This window comes from Plecotus auritus (genome assembly GCF_963455305.1).
Source record: "Plecotus auritus genome assembly, chromosome: 6".
Lineage (NCBI taxonomy): Eukaryota > Metazoa > Chordata > Mammalia > Chiroptera > Vespertilionidae > Plecotus > Plecotus auritus.
Genome location: NC_137773.1, coordinates 55756939 through 55779851, shown reverse-complemented (window position 1 = coordinate 55779851; position 22913 = coordinate 55756939). Strand labels below are relative to the sequence as shown.

The 22913-nt window shown below is 43.2% G+C and overlaps 1 protein-coding gene across 3 annotated transcripts in view; it reads left to right on the top strand.

The window, feature by feature from the left end:
• ZNF827 (zinc finger protein 827) overlaps window positions 1–22913 on the top strand; it is a 174268-nt gene that overhangs the window by 16386 nt on the left and 134969 nt on the right. For all 3 annotated transcript variants that reach the window (XM_080671755.1, XM_080671756.1, XM_080671757.1), the window contains exon 2: window positions 14939–15994. In XM_080671755.1, coding sequence (XP_080527881.1) covers window positions 14939–15994 — 1056 coding nt within the window. The remainder of the gene's footprint in view (window positions 1–14938; window positions 15995–22913) is intronic.

The following is a 22913-nucleotide window of genomic DNA, read 5'->3' as shown; positions in this document are numbered from 1 at the left end:
ATCTCTAGAATTTACTGTGCCCACTCCCTAACACCACTTTAGTTTTTGCTATTATTTTCTCCCATAAAAATTATGATTTTTTTTTTTTTTGGCCTCAGTCTCACCTCCCTCCCCTTCTCCTCCCACTGGGCCTCTGTGATCCAGTCTTCACAGTAGTCTTTCTTTCTTTTTTTTAAATATATATTTTATTGATTTTTTTTACAGAGAGGAAGGGAGAGGGATAGAGAGTTAGAAACATCCATGAGAGGGAAACATCGATCAGCTGGCTCCTGCACACCCCCTACTGGGGATGTGCCTGCAACTAAGGTATATACCCTTGACTGGAATCGAACCTGGGACCCTTCAGTCCGCAGGCCAACGCTCTATCCACTGAGCCAAACCGGTTAGGGCCATAGTAGTCTTTCTAAAACACTCATGTAATCCAGATAATCCTTATTTAGGATCTTTTAGACATGTCTTAAAAGGATAAAGTTTGCTATTTTTAGTAAAATGTAGAAAGATACTTCATCATCTGAGCCCCCTTTCTTCCGCCCTTTTGTACATTCTGTATTTCATTCTTATTGAATTATCTGTTTTGCAAACAACCGTGCCTATATTCTTTTCTCTATTTCTGGGATGCCTTTAACCCATCTGATTTGCCTGATAACCTTCTACTTATCCTTCAACACTCAGTTCTCTGAGAAGCCTTCCTGCTTCCCCTCCTCGCCTTTCATTGTACCACTTACTAGTAGCCATCCCCTCCTCTGGTTCCCATAGGTTGCTCATAACATCCTCCCATACTGCATTAAAAATGACTCATTCATCTGTGTCCTCATTGACTGTGAACTTTTTAAGGGTGTGGACTATTTCTTACTAGTTTTTGTATATTCTTGCACATAACAGTACCTGGTGTATAAGAGATGGCCAGTAAATATTGTTAAATAAATGGAAGGAGAAGTTAAGAACAGATCACAGAATCAAAGAGATAGGAGGTGTTCCATAAACATTGTTGATTAAATGAATGGATGAAAGTAAGAATAGGTCACAGAATCAAAGGCTTGGGAGGTAGTCCCTAAACACTGTTGAATGAATGAATGATTGAAGTTAAAAATGTCACAGAATTAGAAGGTTTTAGGGTTAGAAAGGACTTTGGAGAACATCTCCTGCTGTCTTCCTCTGTCAGAAATGAGAACACGGTTTGCCTAACTTGTACAACTGGCTTGGATAGGGACTATGAATGGTGCCACAGACATTCACTTGGATGTGTCCTAGAGATGACTGGAGAAAGTCATGTGCTCCTGGCAGAGACTTGCCGAGAAGAGCAGAGGCCATGGCCTCCACCACAGGGGGATACCACAGTCTCAGTGAGAGAGAACTTCTGTGGTTGGAAGTCTGTGGCACATTCCAGACTGCAGAGCTTCCCCTCAGCTATTGGCTGCTGGTCTCTCTGTCCTCAAACTGTGCCAAGACTGTAAGATTTTCCTGATGACTGGGCATATTCCACATCTGGATTCCATGGTCATAACAGCTAGGAGTTTCCTGTCCTCTTGGGTTGAGGTGATTATGATATAGAGCTGGGTAGCAATAGCAGCAATTTTGAGGTAAGCCCTACTACTTAAAATATTCTTTCATCTGAGATTTCTAGGTGCCTGGGAGGGAGAGAAAGGGGAAACTATTTACTGAGTGCTAACTCTGTGTGAGGTGCTTTGCATACATAATTCTGATTTTGCCTTCACAGTTACTCTGAAATTGCAGGTATCAGCATCCTATTCTATAAAGAAGAGAAAGGCTTTGAGATGTCAGGTGGGTCTATGGGGAGGCAGAGTAGGGTTTGAGTGGGAGTGTCTGGTGCTGAAACTTCTGTGGTCTTATTTTATCAAATTGGGAAGTTCTTAAAGTTGCATATATTGCATGTACTTAAAAGGAGAAGAACCTGTACTGTTTCTAGTTTATGTGGCCTGTGCTTTGTAGTTTACAGTTGTTTTGCCATCTCTGCAGGACCACCTGTGGATGGGAGAAGGAGCAGGTGCTATATGACCTGACTGTACTTTATGGATGAGGGATCTGAGTAATGGGGGCAGAGTGTTCCACATCTGTCTGGTTCATTGCTGTCCTCCTAACTCCCATTCTGTGGGTTAGTATTTAGTAGGCTCTCTGGTTTTTGTTAAATAAACATCAGGACTTCCGTAGTTGGCAAGTTCCAAATCCAGACTAGAACCCAAGTCTTCGAGTCTCAGTGCAGGGCTCCTTCCACTGTGAAACCATCCTGCTTTCCCCACAGCTCTTACCTGAGAGGGGCAAGAATGAACTCTCTGTCATTAGCAGAGGTGGGGCTTGGGTACTCTGATGTGCTTATCTGGTAGATTTCTACACATCTAAATGGCCTCTAGAAAAACATATTTCATGCTTTTGTTTCTCTTTCCTTAAATATTTCAATATAGGATTTTAAATCATTTTCTATTTCCCTGACACATCCCAATAAAGTGATTGCAAAGAGATCAATAATCCAATACTGGATTCGCAGAGGGTTAGCACCAGAAGAATTTCAGCATTCATCTAATAGAGTGTTTTTCAAAATTTAAACTAAACTAAAATAAATAGTGGAAGCCTTGCCTTTATGGAGAGCTCCAATATGTAGACGAGATCCAAGCCTCTGGGCTGATGAGGTGTGCATGGGAGTGGGAAGTAGGGATGGATTTATAGAGCCATGAGGGCTCCTTGAGGTTTGTTTTGTAAATCACCGATCTGTTCTAACACTTCATTGTGTAGGTCACGAAACAGAGGCACCAAGGTGCTTAGTGACTCACACAAGTGGCGGCACTAAGAAGGTGATGATGAAACTTGTTGCCATGTATCTGAATTTCCAATACTGTTTTAAAGCACCTTTCTGCTTTTATTACAAAGAAAAGCACCTATTCTTTAGAGCGGAGGTCAGCAAACTATGGCCTGTTTTTGTGTAGCCCCTTGAGCTTAGAATGGTTTTAACATTTTCCAAAAGTTGTTGTGTGTTTTTTTGTTTGTTTTGTTTTAAAAAGCAACAAAAACAACAAAAAAAGAACAAAGAATATGGGACAGAGACTGTATGTGCCCCACAAAGCCTAAAATATTTACTATCTGGCCATTCATGGAAAAAGATTGCTGACCCTGCTTTACAGGGCACACCTCTGCTGATAGCACCCTGAAACACCCAAAGAATTTGACTTTCTCCAAGGAATTTCAAAACACGTAGGTTTACAACCAAGCCTGAGAAATTGAGCACATTTATATCAAAAGGCTTTTCAAACTTGTATTCCTCAAATGAACTTCTTTAAATTGCCCAATACGTTTGCATCCTCCTTTTCCAGTACACGTTTTTGGTGGAGGATAGGCTAGTCAGCTAAGTTCTTACACTGTGTGGCAGATGTGGCTGCGGAGAACTGCAGACAGTTCTGTAAGATGGAAAGGAAGTGGTGTACTTGTTCAAGTACAGCATCAGGGCATTTGCTAGACCCCAAAAGTTAGGAAGAGGAACTAATGTCCCAATAATATAAGAGGTCACTCCCAAGAAATGGGAGTCACTTTGGGGCATGCATATGCAATGCCAGAGGGACTTTTTAATTTATCTTTTTGAGCATTTACCTTGGGGTTGAGCTTTCATCTGAAGCAGCAGTTAGAGCGATTACCTAGCCCAGTGGTCGGCAAACTCATTAGTCAACAGAGCCAAATATCAACAGTACAATGATTGAAATTTCTTTTGAGAGCCGAAAACCGACTTCTACGCATGGGCCACGAAGTTTCAATAGCACTGTACGTGCACACCCGCACGTGGTATTTTGTGGAAGAGCCACACTCAAGGGGCCAAAGAGCTGCATGGGCTCGCGAGCCGCAGTTTGCCGACCACTGACCTAGCCCAACCTCCTGCTGACCACTCAATGTGCTTCCAGAAGCATCGAGCTTTGTTGGACAGTGGAATGGCTTCTTCTCCGGAGCATCGCTCTTGATGACAGACCACTAGAAAACAGAGCCAGATTTCAGGGTACCCCGGCCCTTGGAAGGAGACAACCAATCAGAATACATTGGACCACTTGATAGCAGCCCTGGCCAAAGCCTGGTCAGAGTGAAGGTTAACATCGTTGGCCTAAATCACTATTTGACGTTAACTTTGAATTAGGGTTGTCCTCATAATCGGTGCCCTTTGGTGTCACAGATTCTTGTACATAACCAAAAGAACGTTCACAGTTCCAAAGCACCAATATCCTTCTCCGAATATGTGGGCGGTGGGGAGCTCTTCCCCTTTCCTCTGCAGCTTTTGTTTTCTATGTATTTAATCACTAAATAAAAGGCAATTTCACCTCCTCTCCCTTGCTAAATCTCTTATCCCCAAGGCACTTTGCTTTCTGGATATACACGTATTTTTAGTAAATAAAGGACTCACTGTGTGAAATTTTCTATTAGCAGGTGAATGATGATGACCACGAAGTGTTTCATGACAAGGTACATGATGTCAGTGGTTGGTAATTGTGCCCAGGAAGGAATGTCTCATTTTATGCATACTCTACGCTTTCAATAAGTAGCCATTTTTCTCCCAATAGCATGCTGTTCTTAGACTACAGAATGGATTATTATGTTATTAGGGCTTTTTGTTGTTGTTGTTAAGTTCTTTTTTGATCTATTAAGCATTTCCTGGTGATTTCAGTAGCTTGGTAATTTATTGTTCACCTTATAACAGGTATTGGTAATGGTGGGATGAAAACATTCATACAAGAGGAAATAAAAGTCAAGGAAGCAGATAATCGACCGATTTATCAGCCTTAGCAGACTGTTTTTCTGATAACGCCATGGTGGCCATGGTAAATTTACTTCTGATTGCTTGAGGGGACAGATTCTATATGCTTTTTGTTACATGGAGGTGCATGAAAGGGTGAGGGAGCAAGTACTCAATCCGTGGATTAACCAGTAATTTGGTTTCTAGATTTAGGCCAGTGGGTTCATGCTATATATTGAACTGCCCCTTTCTTATTAATTTGCTACAACATATGTGGTGGTGAATATATATATTTTTTTGTTTGGAGGTTTTTAAGTAGCTCTAGTAAAAGACTATCTTGCTTAACATCTTTTTCAAAGTCTTTTATTTGAAAGAAAGTTGGCTAAAGTTTAGAGATGGGCAAAAATAACCTATTCGTCAGCTCATCATCCTTCCAGCCATGGAGGACTTCACTCCAAGCAGCAGTGTGGCCAGTTTTTATACAATAATAATCAACTTAAAAACTACAGCTTAGAATCCAGAGGTGAATAAACCCAGAAAAAAAGCCTTAGGCCTTTATTTAAACTTAAGCGTATTTGTTTTCTGGGGCTGCTATAACAAAGCACCACAGACTGGGGGGCTTACACAACAGAAGTTTATTGTCTCTCTGTCCTGGAGGCCAGAAATCCAAGATGAAGGTGTCAGGAGGGCCGAGCTCCTTCTGAAGATCCTGAGGAGGGACCTGCTGCAGGCCACTGTCCCTGCCGCTGGCAGCTCCTCAGCTTGTGACAGCATAACTCCAATCTTCACGTTGTCCCCGTGTGTCTGTCTGACTCTGTGTCTAAATGTCCCCTTTATGGGGACAACAGTCCTACTGGATGCAGGCTCACCCTAATGACGTCATCTTAACTTGATCATCTGCAAAGACCCTATTTCCAAATAAGGTCAGATTCACAGGTTCCTGGGTTTGGTCTTTGCCATCTTTTGGAGGGACACAGTTCAACTCATGACACTAGGTTTTCATCCTTAGTTTGCACACAGTGTTAGTAAGCCTGGTGATGGTTACCTCAGCTGTGGCAGACAGAAAGACACATGTAGAAGGAAGGGGCTCTGCATAGGGCATAATAGAGGAAACAAGTTCAAAAGGACTATTAAAGTAGGAACAGTAACTTAAAACACAGTAGCTGGGGCCACTTAATATGGGGGCAAGCTGCTGAAAAGTCCCAGGAGCCTCTGAGACACATCTGTGTGTTACAAACATAATAATCATGTTTAACACATCTTTTTGGGTGTGTCTGCATTTTTAAAGCCCATCAAAATGAAATTTTAAAATGTTGACGGCACTTTGGTATTTTTTGGTTATTTGAAAAATTACTATTTTTGTCAAGCTACTCATGTTCTCTTAGATGTTCTGAAGATTTGGGTTTGAACCTGGCTTTGTCACTCAGTAAATGTTTATGTTAGGTAGGCTATTAACCTTTTGGTACCTTGGTTTCCTGGTCTGTAAAATGAGGAGAGATGGTCTGCCATGTAAAATTATGGTGAGGATCAACTTCGCTTATGCATGTTAAAATATACCTGCATATAGAAGCTATATTTTCGGTGCTTTATGCAGAATTGTCCATCTATTCGACAAATGTTCACTGGGAGCCCATTATGTTCCAGCCTTGTTCTAGAATCCATTCATCCACTTAATGATGATTACATCCTGAGTTAGTAGTGGAAGCACTGGCCTTTGGATTGGGGCATCTGAGCTGCAGTCCTGACTGTGCCTGTAAATCAGCTAATGGGACTTGGGCAAATCGCTGGCCCTTCCCCAGCCTCTGCCTAGAGATGAGCCATATGGACTAGATCTCCAAGGCATTTCTGTCTGTAAAATGATTCATGTAACAAACACAACAGATAGGACTACAGTTCTTGGTATCCTGCAGATCATTTGTGCAGCCTGGGAAGTTATCTCTGTGCTTTAACTTTCCTCTCTGAAATGGGGGTAATAGCACTAGGACTATCTGTCTTCTCATAGTAACAATGACAGCCACCCTTATTGAGCTTTGACATCATGCCAAGTACTTTTCATGCATTCTTGCTTCTCCAAATAGGGTACATGTTTCTCCAAGGCAGGTGGGCATCCAGAGAAACATGGTGCATCGTCCCGGAGAATAAATCTCCCCAGCTGGTTTGTGAGAAACACCCCCATATTATTAAGTAAGGACAAGCATAGCTATAGTATAGAATGCAGAAGTACCTTCAAATGTTAAAATAAAACTCAAAAGAAATGTGGGGTTCCCTGGAAGGGGGCAACACTTCAGTCCTGTCTTCCCCTGGGGTGCAATTCACTGTTCTTGGCCACTAGGTAGCCTTTGGTAGGAAAGTTTGCAAAACAGACTCTCTTTTCCTTTTCCGTGTTTGACTCACGTGAGAAAAATAGAATTACCATTTGTAATTTTGAAAATAGTTCTCATTTCCAGTACTAAGTGCTACCTTTCTAATGATTAAGCCCACTCTTCTCGTTTATTCATACATTTAAATAATAATTGAGCATCTGCTCTGTTTGGTACAATTCTAAGTGCTAAGAAAATAGCAGCAAACTACAAACCCCTCTCTCTCATGGAGCTTTTATTTTAATACACAGTGATGATTGAGGGGAGACTTCAAGAAGTAAGGGAATCAACCATGTGGCTACTTTGGGGGTGGGTGGTAAAAAGGATTTCAGGCAAAGGAAACAGCAAGTGCAAAGGTCCTAAGGCAGGAGCCTGCTTTATTTAGGAGATGAGGTCAGAGGGATATAGATTATATAGAGCCTTGAGGTCAAGGTAAAGGCATGGATGTTTTTCTGAGAAACATGGAAACCACTGATGAGAGTAGTGGAACCTGACTTTTTAAAAAATGTGTTTTTACTGATTTCAGAAAGGGAGGGAGGGAGGGAGGGAGGAAGAGAGAGAGAGAAAGAAACATCAATGATGAGAAAGAATCACTGATCAGCTGCCTCCTGCATACGCCACACTGGGGATCGAGCCTGAGCCCACAACCCAGACATGTGCCCTGACTGGGAATCAAACTGTGACATGGTTCATAGGTCAATGCTCAACCACTGAGACACACCAACTGGGTTGACATATTTTTGAAGCTTATGGCTGCTGGCTGAGAATCGTGAGTAAGGGGTCCAGTTGGAAGGTTACTGCCACAGTCCAAGTGAAGATGGTAGTGCTATATATCAGGGTTGTAGTGGTAGAAATGGTGAAAAATGACAAGATTTGGAATGTGTACTAAAAGTAGAATCATCCAGATCTGCAAAGGAATTAGATGTGGAGTGTAACAGTAAGAGAAGAGTCAAGGCTGGCTGCAGGGATTTGGGCCTAAGCAATAGTAAGGATGGAGGAGTTGCCCTTGATGTTGAGATGGGCAGTTTGATGGAGGAGTCTGGGTAGTTCCTTGGTCACTGGAAGATCTGACTAATAAGTAGCTTTATATGAGAATATTAAAACTGGCTCAGATACTGTTTGCAACTCACGTTGAAGACAAGGAGTGACGTGTTCATTTTTGTTACCTCTCTTTTACTCGTGGACATTTTAAAACAACTATTTGAAAACATTGCTGTGTGCAAAATGCTCAACAGGACCCAGGAGCCCTCCCTGCTCTCTCAGCTGCGGACACTCGTCCTCCCCAGACTCCCTGCCACTGCCCCATGCCCTCATGGCACCTTTTCCCCAGCTGGACTGGGGACAGGAATCTGGCTGTCTTCTCCACCCTGGCAGTTTTAAATAACTAGCAGTTCTTAAATTTTCTTCCTGGCCACACAGAAAGCTGTTGGGTGCCCTGGGCATCGATGTTTCAATAACTGTGATCTCTGAGGCTTTGTCCTGTGGAGCGATTAGTGCGTTTAACTCAGACTGTGGACTTGGAGCCCCGACCCCTGAGAGGTCTCTTAGGTTCGGGCAGAACTGATGTGTAGGGGCGTGGGGGCGGGGGGAAATGTGCTAAAGCTTTCAAGCTACAAAGGGACAATTTAAAACTTGGCAGGTAAAACCAGCCTAAGTGAGGATATGTTTTATGCTTAAAATTGTAAAATTGGTTCTGAACAGCCTGACATGCAGCATACTCAACCTTTATTAAACATTACAGAGGTCACTGCCTTTGTCTTCCTGGTGCCTCTTTCCTTCTCCTTTCTTCTGTGACCCACATTAAGCCAACTGTAGACCCCACCCCCTGGCTTCAGTGATAGGACCAGGGAGCAGAACATGACCTCTCACAGGCCAATCAGAGGGGAAGGACCTTTCTCCATTGGTAAGTCACTGAGAGTGAAAGTCCAGAACCTGTGTAGCCAGGTTGTCAGCCTCCTAGGAAAGGAAGCTTGGAGAGGATGAGGCTAACCTCTGAGTGAAGAGACTACTGGCAAATGAGAGAGTGCCTTGAGGGTGCTTTGACATCCTCCTGCTGCTAGTAACTCTTTGTGCCCCTCTCTGTTTGATAAGGGACTGAGGACATTAGCCATGGCTTCCTGCCTTCCTGATAGCCATTACAACCACAGGAGCCCTAATACCCCTGCTATGGGCAGGGCATTGAGCAGGAGTGCAAAATGACTAACTCTTGGTCCTGCCTCTGGTCTTTGTAAGCTAATGGTTTCCCAACTAGTAAGCATAGTAAGATGATTGATAAAATCTGCCCTTAACAAATCAATGGATGGTGTCTTTTTAAAATGTGAAGAATTAGGAATAGAAAAACTTTTTCATTACATTGATTTATCCAACAATTATCACCTAGATATTAGCTTTCTCAATGGCTGGACTATTTCCGGTTTGATGGTTTGCAAGGAGCAAGCCCACTTCTTAGTGAATTTCCAATATCATCTGTTGAGATCTCCATCCTTCGAGGTCTGTTTCCATAGCCACCTGCATCACCGGGATTAGTCGCTGCCTCTTTTGTGCACACACAACCCTTGCCCTGTTTTTGTGCGTCCTAGGATTGGGCAAGCCTCGCACTCCTGTGGATTATAAACTGTTGGGCCAGAGACTGCTGTACCTCTTGGTCTCCTTGTTCAGAGGATAGTTTCTTGAACACAGTAAATGCTCAGTAAATGTTTGTTGCATTAAAACAATTATCAGCATTGGTTTTGCTAATGACTTTTATGCACAGCTCCTTAAACATTACAAACCAATAAATGCTGTATAAAACTGCATGGAAATTTTGGTTGAGCCTGCTCTCTTCCAAACCTGCTGGTAGATTCCTGTGCACCGGCTGGTGGGAGTGGTTTATGGGTAGACATAGAAGTGGGGGTTTTAGCCTCCCATTTCTACTTGCTTTAATCTCAGCCAAAAGGCACGAAAATGAATAGAAATCTCTTTCTTATGTTTTTTCTTCTGTCCGATCTTTCTGAATGAGGATCTTAGATTAATATTGGTCCAAATAAATGCATCTGGTTATAACTCTCACACCGAAAAGGAAGTGAGTTGAAAAACAATGCAGCAAGAGTTGTGGATATCGAGTTACTGAATTTCTACTTGGGAACTGAATTATAAATAAATGTGTTAGGTAGCAGAATTTTGTTGTGTTTCCCCCAAAGGAGAAATTGCTGCTGCATGGAAACAAAATTTATTCAGCATATTTTCATTCTGTAATTGCACCATTTCTATTCTTAATTCTTTGAGTTTCTGATTCAAAGTGAAAAACACAAAAACAGACCGTTGTGTAAAGCTGACAGGAATGAGTGTGAACCTGGCTGTGAGACGCAGAGGTTGTTGCAAAATTAGCCACGGAAATCGCTTCCTATCTGGAGGTTAAAAATAATGTATTTAGAAGGAAGCTATTTACATTGGCTGTTGAGAGGCTTCCCCGGGAGGGAGCCTCGATTGGGAAAGCTGTGAGATCCACGGTGGGTGGGTGTGCGCAGGGAGCATTCCCAGGGCTCTGTGATTGCGCGCCACCGGGCCACGCTGGTGACAGGAGCGGGAGCTGTGTGCTGCCCAGGGGCTTCTCAGGTTGTGAAGGAAACTCAAGTCAAGCCTGGCTTATTCTAAAGTTTGTGGTGGCCAACAAATTAACCTCCTAGACTGCAGGAATGCTTTGTTCTGAGCTCCCAGCGGAGAGAACCCAAGGTGCTCGAGGGCCCTGCAGACCCTGCTGTAGGGGAGCTCCCGCAACTGGACCAATGCAGACTTCCACCTGCTTGATGGAATTGAATGCGGAAACAGAGCGCAACCCAGCAGGGGAGAAAATGAATATTTGTGGGAGAAAATCCTTGTTGCTCCTGTTTCGTGAACTGCAAGCATATTTGTTTGAACCTCCTACGATTTCTCTCTCACCTCTGCACGTCCCTGTGTCTCCTGCATTCATTTCTCTGAAAGCTTCCCCCACCTTTCGCTTGACCTCAGGTGATGCCGGAATAATTTCAGATCTGTTTCTCTGCAGGTTTCTGGCCTGGCTCTTTCTAGGCCATGCATTACAATTATTTGGTGGTTTATTACTCGGATAACCTCAATTTCAATAGCGGCATCTTCGGAAAAGCGATTAATAGAGTATTGTGAGTTTTAAAATATTCTTTACATATTCGAGTTTTCTTGTCCAGAAGAGCGTGGTATCTCCGTGTTCGAGATTGAAAAGAACAGAAGAATGGATGGTTGAGGTTCTATCCTGTATTTTAGAGACAAACCGGTCTGTTTAGGAAATGCTTTGTTTGCTTTGTGTTTTGGCAAGGTTGGGAAAGTTGCTTTAAATGTAGATATCAGCTGTTTGTATCATTCAAGAATGTTCGGATCTCCTTATCACTGATTAGAGCGAGTTGACAACTTCTTTAGTTTTTGACACGCTTATCCACTTCGGCACGTTGAAAGGGGAATATTCTTGCACGCTGAGGGTGTACACGGAGGTGGTCGGAATGAGGCTTTGCCTTTGGGGCTTTGCCAATAGATGTTGCTGAATTATGGAGGCATTTGAATCAATATTTGACCAACTGCAACTAAGGAAGAGGCAGAGAGGGGATGGAGAGAGAAGGGTATAAGGAATAATGGGCATTTACCTCTCAATGGTTTATCTCAAGATAAAGAGTGAACGCCGTCCTTATCTAGCTGATTTCTGTTTCAGGAGGGTGGAAGGATGGACGAGTGGAGCTTGCAGACTGAGCTCATGGGAAGTTGCTATTCAGAGTGCATCTGGTAGAGAACGCTGAGCTCCGTGTTGAGAGATTTGGGTTCTTGGTTTGGGCAGTAGCACTAAATAGCTGTGTATCTTTGATCCAACTGGGTAACCTTGGTAATATTTAAAGTCTCAGTAAAATCACAGGTCTGTACATGTGACTGTCATTCTTTGTGGTTCTCAAAACCCTGATCTTACATATACCTTGTTAGTTGACCCTTACAGCAAAGTTCCGGACCAGTCTTGCCTATCCGGAGCTTACTCTAGTTGGACAAAAATATAATCTGACAGTATTTACTTTTGAATCTCTCCGTTTTCTTATGTTAGTTCATTTAGCGAATATTGATAAAGATTGAAGAAGAGATTCTTCAAGGAGATATTCAGCTAATTCTCACTGAAGTGATTTTTAAATCATAGTCCCATCGATTCTCCTGAAGAATGAGATGTTTGATCTGAAATCAAGAAAGGTGGTTTGCCAGAGGAATGAAAAATTAGCCCAATTGTTGAAATGGAGGTGGGCTGCTTGGTGTTCTGTAAAAGGCATCTCCACTGGGGAGAGGAGTTATTCAGGGTCCCGCTGGTTTCAGGACTGATGAAAAATGCTGAAATCCAGTAGGAAGAAGGAAATGTGGCAAATCACAAGGAACCAGGCCGTTTTTAAAAGAGGAAATTCAATTTTATCTGCTTTTCCCCAGCAAATTTCATTTGATATTTTACGTTTTCTTGATAACTTAATAAAGACTCTCAGGAAAGAGTTGTAAAACTTTAGTGAAAGAGAATTTGTCATTTGTGACATTGCTTCTCCAGATAGCATGGGAAGATCAATGTATTAGCTTGTAGTTCATGCATTCCCAGTTCTAGCTATTTCTATTCAGAAAAGACAGCATGTTATATAGCAAAACTTGGCACAGTGGGGGTTTCTGGCTCAATCCCTAAACATTCGTTGAACTGTGCTAGGAACCAGGCGTTGCATTGGGCACAGAGTGGAATATGTAGATAATAAATCCCTGCCTTCAAGGAACACCACTACTTACCTTTCAGAAGATAAACCAATAGCAGACAGATAATGAAGAGTGATGTAAAAGCAAAATAAACAAAGCACAGGAATGTTGGCCCTGCATTCAAAATAGGCACAGACTCAGCTGCTTGTCACCTCCTGTACCACCTTGAGCTGGTCCTCCTGCTCCCACCCTCATGCCTGAATTTCCACATGGCAGCCAAAACAATCCTTTGAAAATGTAAGTCACGTCATCTGACTCCCTGCCCCAAACCCTCCAGTGGTTCCTAATTTCACCAGATGCCCACAACCTTTTCAATAGTTGAAAGAGTCCCACTGACATGCACAGCCTCCTTCACAATTCTCTCTTCCTCTTTCTCTGACTTCTTCCCCCACTGCTCTGAATCCCACTCACCCCACCCTACCCACACGGTCTTGCTTGCTGTTCCATGGACATGCCAAGCATCTTCCCACAGGAGGGCCTTCACAGTGACACCCTCTGCGTGGGACTGTCCTAGAGATCTGCATGAACCTCTCCTCACTTCTTCCAGTCTTTGCTCCGAGGTCGCCACCTCAGTGAAGCCTCACCCTGACCCCCTATTTAAAATACCCTGACCCACTCAGCTGACCCACTCTGCCAGCTGCCTCTCTAATTCTGACTTGAGACTAAAGATATCATGCTGGTTTTCTCACAAGGGTACAAGCGCCTTTCCATTTCCCCGTGTCATTGAAAATAGCAGTTGCTTCTGTACCTCACCTCTTGTCCGTGACCCACCACCCTCCTTGGCCTGCTCTGTATGTTTTTCAAAGCACTTGTCACTCTCTGGCTTACTCTATGACTTACTAATTTATTAACTTTGTTTAACAGCTATCTCCTTCCACTGAAATGTAAGAAGGCAGGATCTTTGTTTTGTTCAATGTTGTTCAATCTAGGACAATCGAGAACAATGCCTGGCATGCAGCAGATAGTCCATAACGATTTGTTGAATATGTGAGTGAATGAATGAGAAGGAGAGATTGATTCTGACGGAGAGTTCTGGGGAGAATCATGAGGAAGAAACCTTTGAGCTGAGTGTTGAAGGATGAGCAGAATTGGACATTCTGGTTTTCTGGGGAAAGACATTCCAGATAGAAGGAATATTTTGAGCAAAAGTAGAAAAGTGACAGACCACATGAGTGCTCCTGAAATGGCAAGGAGTCCCAACTGACTGGTGCTTGGGGCAGGGATGGGTAGGTGGTGGGGACACTGAGAGTGGGAGTAGTGGGTGGATAAATTAATGGATAGAAAATAATTAAAGGGGACTCTTAGTGGAGTGAGGGGCCAAATTACTAATCTCTGCCTGGGATAAGGTGGCAACATGTCGGTGAGTGGAATCAAGGACTCTCAACCAAGTAGCATGGGTAATGTGGCAGATATGGTCATTTTAAGAAATCAGTAATGTGAATAGTGTTTGCCAGAGAGATATGATTTTTATATAGCACTTGACCATTTTCAAAACATGGTCACATGTTTATTTTGATTCAAGCTTCATAAGAACTGGGTGAAGTTGTTAAAATACATACATTTTTAATAAACCTAAAAAAGTGAATTGCATCTTACATCAGCCCAGCTAAGTGCCTTGCCTGAGGTGGAGGAGTTAGGAAGTGGAGAAGCGGCTTCGCACTGTCTGTCTCACAGCCAGCGTTTCCCCACTCTGCCAGCTGCCTCTCTAATTCTGACTCGAGACTAAAGATATCATGCTGGTTTTCTCACAAGGGTACAAGCTCCTTTCCATTTCCCCATGTCATTGAAAATAGCAGTTGCTTCTGTACCAGATCCATTTTCCACTTTCCTCCTTGTCCCTCTCCACGGATCTGGCATAATTTTTAGAAAGGTTAACGCGTGTCATAAGTGGGTGTGTTTTTACCTCTGCCTGTTTAGCATTTTACCTTCTTTCCGATGCCAAGGCTGTCTGACTCAGCACCTGCCGTTCTAGTTCAGGCCGCTGCCGTCTTTCATGTGGTTCTTGGGTGGAAGGGAGGAGGAAGCGTGGCGGCAGGGCCGTTTGAATGTCTTCAGACTTGCCTGTTGCTCACTTTGGGAGTAAACCCGGTCTTCTTGATTCCCCCAGATGTAAGTAGGCAGGACGAGGCGGAGGGCGAACTCAGTGAAGGAGAGCCCTGGTATGGAAACTCCTCCGAGACTCCGTCCGAAGCATCCTATGGCGAAGTCCAGGAGAACTATAAGTTGTCTCTGGAGGACCGGATCCAGGAGCAGTCCACCTCCCCCGACACCTCCTTGGGAAGCGCCACTCCCAGCAGTCACACGCTGGAGCTGGTGGCACTCGACGGCGACGTCCTGCGAGACTCCCTGCAGTGCCAGGACCACCTCTCCCCCGGCCTGTCCTCTTTGTGTGAAGACGACTCCCCGGGCTCCACGAAACCTCTGAGCAGCAACTTGAGGCGGCTGCTGGAGGCCGGGTCCCTCAAGCTCGACACCACCACCACGGCCAATGGCAGGGTGGAGTCCCCGGTGAACGTGGGCTCCAACCTCTCCTTTTCCCCACCGTCCCACCACGCCCAGCAGCTCAGTGTCCTGGCCAGGAAGTTGGCCGAGAAGCAGGAACAGAATGACCAATACACTCCAAGTAACCGTTTTATATGGAATCAAGGTAAGTGGTTGCCAAACTCAACCACCACCTGCGGCTTGTCCCCCGACTCGGCCATCCTCAAACTGAAAGCTGCCGCCAACGCCGTCCTGCAGGACAAGTCTCTCGCCAGGACGGAGGAGACCCTGCGATTTGAGTCCTTTTCCTCCCCTTTCAGCGCCCAGTCTGCCAGTTCCACCCTGGCAGCCTTGTCCAAGAAAGTCAGCGAGAGAAGCTTGACTCCTGGCCAGGAGCACCCCCCTCCGGCCAGCTCTTTCCTTTCCCTGGCTTCCATGACCTCCTCGGCCGCCCTGCTCAAGGAGGTCGCAGCCAGGGCTGCGGGGAGTCTCCTGGCTGAGAAGTCGTCCCTGGTGCCCGAGGACCCCCTACCGCCACCGCCTTCAGAGAAGATGCAAGAAAAGGTGACCCCGCCACCACAGCCACCGCCTCCGCCGCCACCACCGCCGCCGCCGCCACAATCCTTGGAATTATTGTTACTCCCAGTTCCCAAGGGAAGAGTTTCTAAGCCCTCCAACTCAGGTATGGAATCTTTTTATTTCAATCACTGTGTTCGTCTTTTTGACTGTAAATCGCTAAGTCTTCTTATTTCATTTAAAACATGTTTTATTTTATTTTTTTTTGCCTTATCCGGTTGGGTTTCGCATCTGATCTGTGGCGGGAATGAAAAAGCAGGCGCACAACAAAGTACTTTAACTAAGCAGGGTAGTGGTTTTCCTGCATGTGTGACACAAAGACTTTACAAATGGCTCCATTTCTGAAAGGTAATGAATAATCTTAGCGAGATACAGTACTCTCCTCCCTTTCATAGAAGTGATTTTTTTTTTTCATTACCAGGTTCAGGCTAGGTCCATATGAGATATATTTAATGGGGGAGATCAAAGCATCTTTGTCATGAATTGCGTGGCATCACTGAACATGGGAGAGGGAAGTGCTTTTGAAACCTTGGACAAGGGAGAGCCCACCCTTCCCGCTGCCTCCATCACAAATGGGCTTTTGTACAGTCAGTAACTACTCTGCCCTAATTTATCACACTGTATACTTTTATGTTAGCATTCTTATTACCTTTTTGTGGAATTTAAGCGCTTTTCACTGATCCTGCCCTGGTATAATTTCTTGTCATACACGAACTCTGAAGAATATTGTCATTCAGACATAATCAAAGCATTTCCTGTCAGTGCTGTATGTTCTTCCAACCCAATCAGATTCTGAAGGAATGTGCATGTGGAAAATCTGAATCATAAGCATTTCTCGTGGGGACAGCTTTTCCAAAGGAGAAGTCGCTATCATATAGAGGGAGTTATTCATCTGAGGGAGGCATTTAGTCACTTGCATCCTCACAGTGGAAAAATCATTTCTTGGACTGGTTTGTTGTTCAGTTGTGCGCACGATAAGTATAAGGTCGTGGAGATGGACGTATGGAGTTTCCGATGTCTCCCGAGGATATCCTGCCAGACAAGAACAGGAAGCAGGCTGTGTGTGTCCTCAGCAGTGTAAACACTGCCGTTGTGTGTCTAGCTGGCTTTGATTATTGCAGCTGCATTGATGAAGAGTGTTGAGAATGGCAAATAATTGACTGAACGATCGCAGCTAACATCAGTCTGACGCATTTATGACAAATTTCCATTTAAATTGCTGAGTGAGCTATACGCACTAATTATAATTACTTTAAAACTTGTGTAAACAGCAGAATACAACGAGGAAAATGGATCTCTGGAACTTTTATGACTCCAAGCCATCCAAATGGTTCACGCCAGAGTTTCCAAAGTGTCAATAAAATCCTGAAGTGTTTATCAGTTCTGAGTATCATTTCTCCTCACTTCTCACTTGCCATCTGGTGAAATAAAGAGAGAAATGGCTAATATTTGGAAACAAGGAGAAGAACAGAGGGAGCTGGGCAATCTTGCCATGGAATCAATCACTCCTGGTTTATGGAAATTTTATTTAGGGTAGAAGCTGAAAGAGAGGCATGGCTCTATGTCACATGTAATTTTATAAATATTCTCTGCAGCTGGTGATCGAATACACGGACTAATGGTGCTCACACTGTAAATTCTCCTGGACGTTAGTTACTTGGAAAAACTTATATAAAATGAATAATAGACTTTATTTGACTGAAGCATTGGAAAAAGGTAACATAAAACTGTGCCTCCTGAAAAACTAGTGGCTTTGTCACTTCATAGTGTCTTAGGAATAATTAGCAATGGTTGTGAGGTATGATTTTTTTCATTCCAGTGACTAGATGCATGTAAAGATAAGGAAAAGGCCGTGAGCTCCCCGTGGGTTTAAATGCACTGAGTTCATGCCAGCATCTGAATGAGCTTCTCTCAGCAGGATTCAATATGGAGATCTATAAGAAATCTTTTTTTTTTTCTTTTCTTCTTACTGAATTTATTCTATTGCTGAAACACTTAATATTTTAATCAACGAATGTTTAAAATGTTCACATTGAAGGAGGAGAGGAAGGAACCGCTTGGACTGGGGCTCGGCTGTTGATGGTTGCCTGGGTCCCGGTTTTCAGGCCTCTGTTCACAATCCAAGGCTTGGTGAAGCAGCTCCACTGATGGAGTCATTGTATTAAAAAACCATTCGTTTTGCCAAACTCACGAGAGAGGAGAGATCACTGCAGAGGAAAACACAAGGGCTCTGGAAATGGTCATTCGAAAAATGCCCCGTGCATCCATATGGACGCATCCTGAATCTCCGTGCACGTTTCATTTGAAGTGAATGCCATCCCTTCCCAGCATCCTAACCAGATTATGGGCTGAGAAGGCGTTGCTAAAACATCTACCTTTGTTGCTTATCTTTATATCATGGAGAGATGATTTGGTTAGTGGTACTTGGATCACTGATTTTTTAATCTGAGGAGTGGAAGGGAAAGTGTGTCTTTGCTACCTGCCCCTGCCCCCCTCCCCTTTATACACTATACTACTGCTTTCAGGGCAACCTGGGGGCTGGATTCGGATGTCACTTGGCTTTACCTAAAAAGCATTTGTGGGGATGTGGTGAGATGTTTCTAAACATTTCATATTCTATTTTTTCCCCTTTACCTTAGAAAGAAATCTTAGTTTAATGCAAAAGAGATAGGTGGGATTGATTTCTCACAGCAAGAAGAAAATTCTGATTCTGTTGCTTAATAACTTAGATAAACAAAACAAATCCACAAAAATAAACTACACACCATCCTGAGTTCAAGCAGGGCTTCCATTTCCAAGCTATTTCTCAAAATGTTGCAAAAAGGGCATATCAAGTTAATTCTAGAGTTACAAAGAGATATGTGCTAGAAAAGCCAGTGTATTGAGTAATTTAGACTCAGGCATTTCTTTGCCCTTCTTCAGGTCAAGGGAAGTCCAACCCATGAAAAAAATAAGTGTCTTTTAGGTCTGGCCTTATTCCTCTTTTTTGAATAGGATTCGGTTGTTGCCAGGTCATGGTGTATTTAATTCCTTAAAGAATCCACTCCTCAGCAGCCGTTCCCCCTGCAAGACAGACGTGACACTTGAGGAGGAGGTTTCTTTCATGTGCCCCTGTGCCCCGGCACATGCTACACTGCTCCTCTGAAAGGGGACACGATAGAAGGAAGATTATGTCCGTTTGCTCTAAAGATAAATGTCACACATTGACTCCATTCTCTTTGAAGCTACTGTTCTGTTGCAGCTCAGAAAAAAAATAAATGGTTTTTATTTTAAAGACAAAGTTTTTTTGTTTTGTTTGTTTCTTTTTTTGTGGAAGACCAACAAGATTCTCAGAATGCCAGGCTCCTAGTTAAATAACAAGGAGACTTTCAGAGACAGGGTCTCCAAAAACATCTTAATTTTCTGCCTAAAATCTAAACATGCTTAGAAGCAAGCTGGTCTCATACATCTGAAGGCTCAGACTACTTCTTGGGTCAGTAGACAGGGGGTGTTTGGCTGCTGTTTTCTGTCATATTTACATGATGTTATTAACATTGTTGCAAAAGCATAGAGACCCCTAACAGTGAGGGAACCTCTTCTGATACTCCTCTCAGGTCCCTGGTTATTCTGGCTATAATCTGGAAATGCTTGCATGCAGGAACTTGCTTAGAAAATTCACTTTTAATCAAGATTCAGATCTATCTGTCGCTGATCTCAATTATATTTCTGCAGTGACTCAAATGGAGACTGCCTCTAGATATCTGACTTCTGAGTTTTATCGAATACTTACCAGTTATTAAAATATGCATTGATAATATCAATGTCCATAACAGCAGATAGACACAGTGGCATCCATTGCTAACATAGTTTTTTTACTTCCCTAAAATAGCATTTGAGAGACATGCCCACGAAATTCTATTAAAAGATATTAAATCCGTGTGTACATTGCTGTTAGGAAGGGGGATGGGTCCTCTTACACAGGTGTGCACTGGTGGGTTGGCAGGCCCAGAGTGGAGATGGTGATGATGCCTGGATTATGCACACCTGGGATCACCTGGCATCTTGTCCTCCTTCTATGAGTGTGGTAAGGTTTGTATGCAAAAACTACCCACTTGCAAAGTACCTTGATTTTCTGCAAATTGTTACATAGGATCAAACAAGAGAAAGTTTAATTTCAAAAGCCTACAAAATAATTACATTTATTTTTTTTTAAAAAAATACCTTCCTTAAATTATAGCAAGTCAGCTACTATGATTTTTTCCCCCTTTTTAGACCAATGAAGTATTGGTGGTGTTGCTTTGTGCATTTATAAATAGACAGATAGACAACAGGGTAGAGCACCAAACAGAAGTGAAAAGATTGGCTCTAGCCCTGTGCTCCCCCGCCCCTCCCCTCCCCCCCCCCTCCCCCCCCACTCTATAGTCACTTCAGTTTCTTCATCTTTAAACTGAGCTGGTTGGGAATTATCGTCAGGACTCCTTCCTGCTGAAAAATTCCTTTGTTTTACTTTCTGTTTATTTTTAATTCCATCAACTAAAAAATAAAACAAAAACAATTAAACAAAAATTTTAATTAAATATATTCCTTCTTAAAATTCACGATCAAATCTCCTACAAGATCATTTCTGTCTTGGGCAGATCTGATCCATTGCAGATAGTTTAAACATATATCATTGTACTTTATTAACAATGTCATCACACTGTGCATTTTTCATATAAGCTGCTCCAGGTTCACTTTGGAAATAGGTCGAGGTGTAAGCTCACAAAGATCCAGCCCCCTCTTTATACACCATCCGTGCACGAGGTGTATTGGCTCCTGTGTGAAAGGCATGCACTCTTGGGCTAACCCCACTTGCACTGGGACTTATTGGCAGCTTCCTGTATCTTTTACTTTCATGTCCAGTGCTCATTTCTCTTTTCCATATTCTTGACCCAGCCCTTTCCACTTAATCTTATTACAGTCTGACACACAGTTACTGAATTGTATGTTGTCCCAGCACTGTTTCGGATGCTGGAGACACAAAGATGAGGACTTCCAGCCTTGCCCCAGCCAGATAAACACAGCCTCTTCTTCTCTCCTCCTGTCTTCTCCATCTCTCTGGTTTCCTGCCAAGCTGAATTTGGCCCTCAGAATTCTGTCTGGGCTGAGCCAGACCCTACCTGAGCACCACAATGGACCCTTGCTCTTTTATTTCCTCTGGGCTCCAGGGATAAACTACCATGTCGGGCCAGGCCCAAGAGCTACGTATTTATTATGTGATGCCAGTTGTTTAAATTTACATCTGCTCTAATGGTGAGTTTTCTGCTTTGGAGGGCATGACCAGAGTTTATTGTCACTACTATTACTATTACAGCTGCTCCCAATAGCTTCCATTTACTGCGTGACGGGCATTTCACACACATTTATTATCTCCTTTATTCCAATAATATTATTGCCTATAAAGAGAGCATTTTTCTTCAAAGTAACAAATTAGCAGCTATCCATTCCACTGGGTTGATTAGCATCTGATGGGATTTAGTTTTGTTTGCTGTGATAATAATTAGCTAGAGATATATTGGGGGGAAATTGTTTATCAGACAGTTGTAAACGAGGTAAATTCCTGAACATTTCAATCCGATTGCCTCAAGAATGTGTGGCTTATTCTGAGGAAGTGGTCACATTTCCTTAGGCTGTACATTTGGGTGAAACAGCTGTCAGCTCCTTGAAAATAGTTTGGCACACGAAATAGAATACATCCTCACTTCCTCCCTTCTCCAAGTAGTTCCCATCATATGCACATGCAGGACATCCTACTGAACCATGAAATCCTTTTTCTTGAATAAATAAAAATGCAGATCTTATCAGGGGAGATTACTGGCCAACTTTGAAGATGGATCATTGTTTTCTAGTTACTTTTACCATTTGTATTGTTTTCTTCCTTTCTTGCCGTGACCAGTTAAAAATTTCAAACAGTTGTAGTAGCATAGCTGTTTGACCACATGACTTGGGGTTAGTTTCTTTCCATTGGGGCTGTTCTAATTTTTTTCCCCCGTCAGTCCAAGGATACCCTAATTGGTACATGATTCATAGTGTTTTGGTATTCATTAAAACTTAGGAAGCATAGCTCCAAAATAAAATAGATTTACGTGAAATATTAATATGCAGGGTTTATGTAGTGTACTCTGAGCTGCATTTGCAAAATAGAGTAGGTGATGAGGATGGGGGCTGGGGGTGGTCACGTCAGGCAAGGCAAGGTGTCCAGGGAAACCAGCTACGTTCCTTTTGTCACTTCATGCCTTTTGATTGCCTTCCTATGATGTGCCCTGAAATCTCAGGTCAGTGGAGGACATCTCAGTTTTCCTCTCCTCTCCCAGACAGTTCTGTAAAATTAGGCAGTTCAGGGTTTATACAGTGGGAAGTACTTACTGAAGATGGGATTGGTGGCAGCCTGTTTGTGTGCCTCTTTCTTTCTGCTTGGATATTCTATTATAACCCAAATACACATCATTATCAGTCCCTTCTCCCCCTGCTTATGACAATAATCTCACCTGAAGCCTGATTCAGTCTTTCCTCCCCAATCTGCTGTTCAACACGTGGTTTTTGCCATCAAGACACCAGAGTGAAGGAAATGACAGTGAAGGACAGAAAATGAGAGGCCCAATTAGGGGTAGGACTCCAGGTCAGCAGAAGCAGTCAACAGAAACAGACCGCAGGAGAGCCCTGGTGGGTTAATAAAAACAGGTGCCCAAGAAGCATGCTTTTCCTGGAGTGGAAGGAAACCCTCATTCCTGCCCATCCCACAGTCGGAAGAGGAAATACTCGTGATGGAACATGTCACAAGCATAATTTCCAGGCTTGTAGGGTATATTTTTAGATAGAGGAGTCTTTTTCAAGTTACGTGGTTAAGCTAAGCAATATGGCCTATCATTAGTGTATTAGTAAAACAGCATTTTGGAATGACCTAGCTTTATTTCAGAACCCTTCTAGTTCCATCTATTTTAAGTGGTTCTTTGGGTGTGGGGACTCAGTTGACTAAATGAAAAATATAAAATTATTTTAAAGCTCAC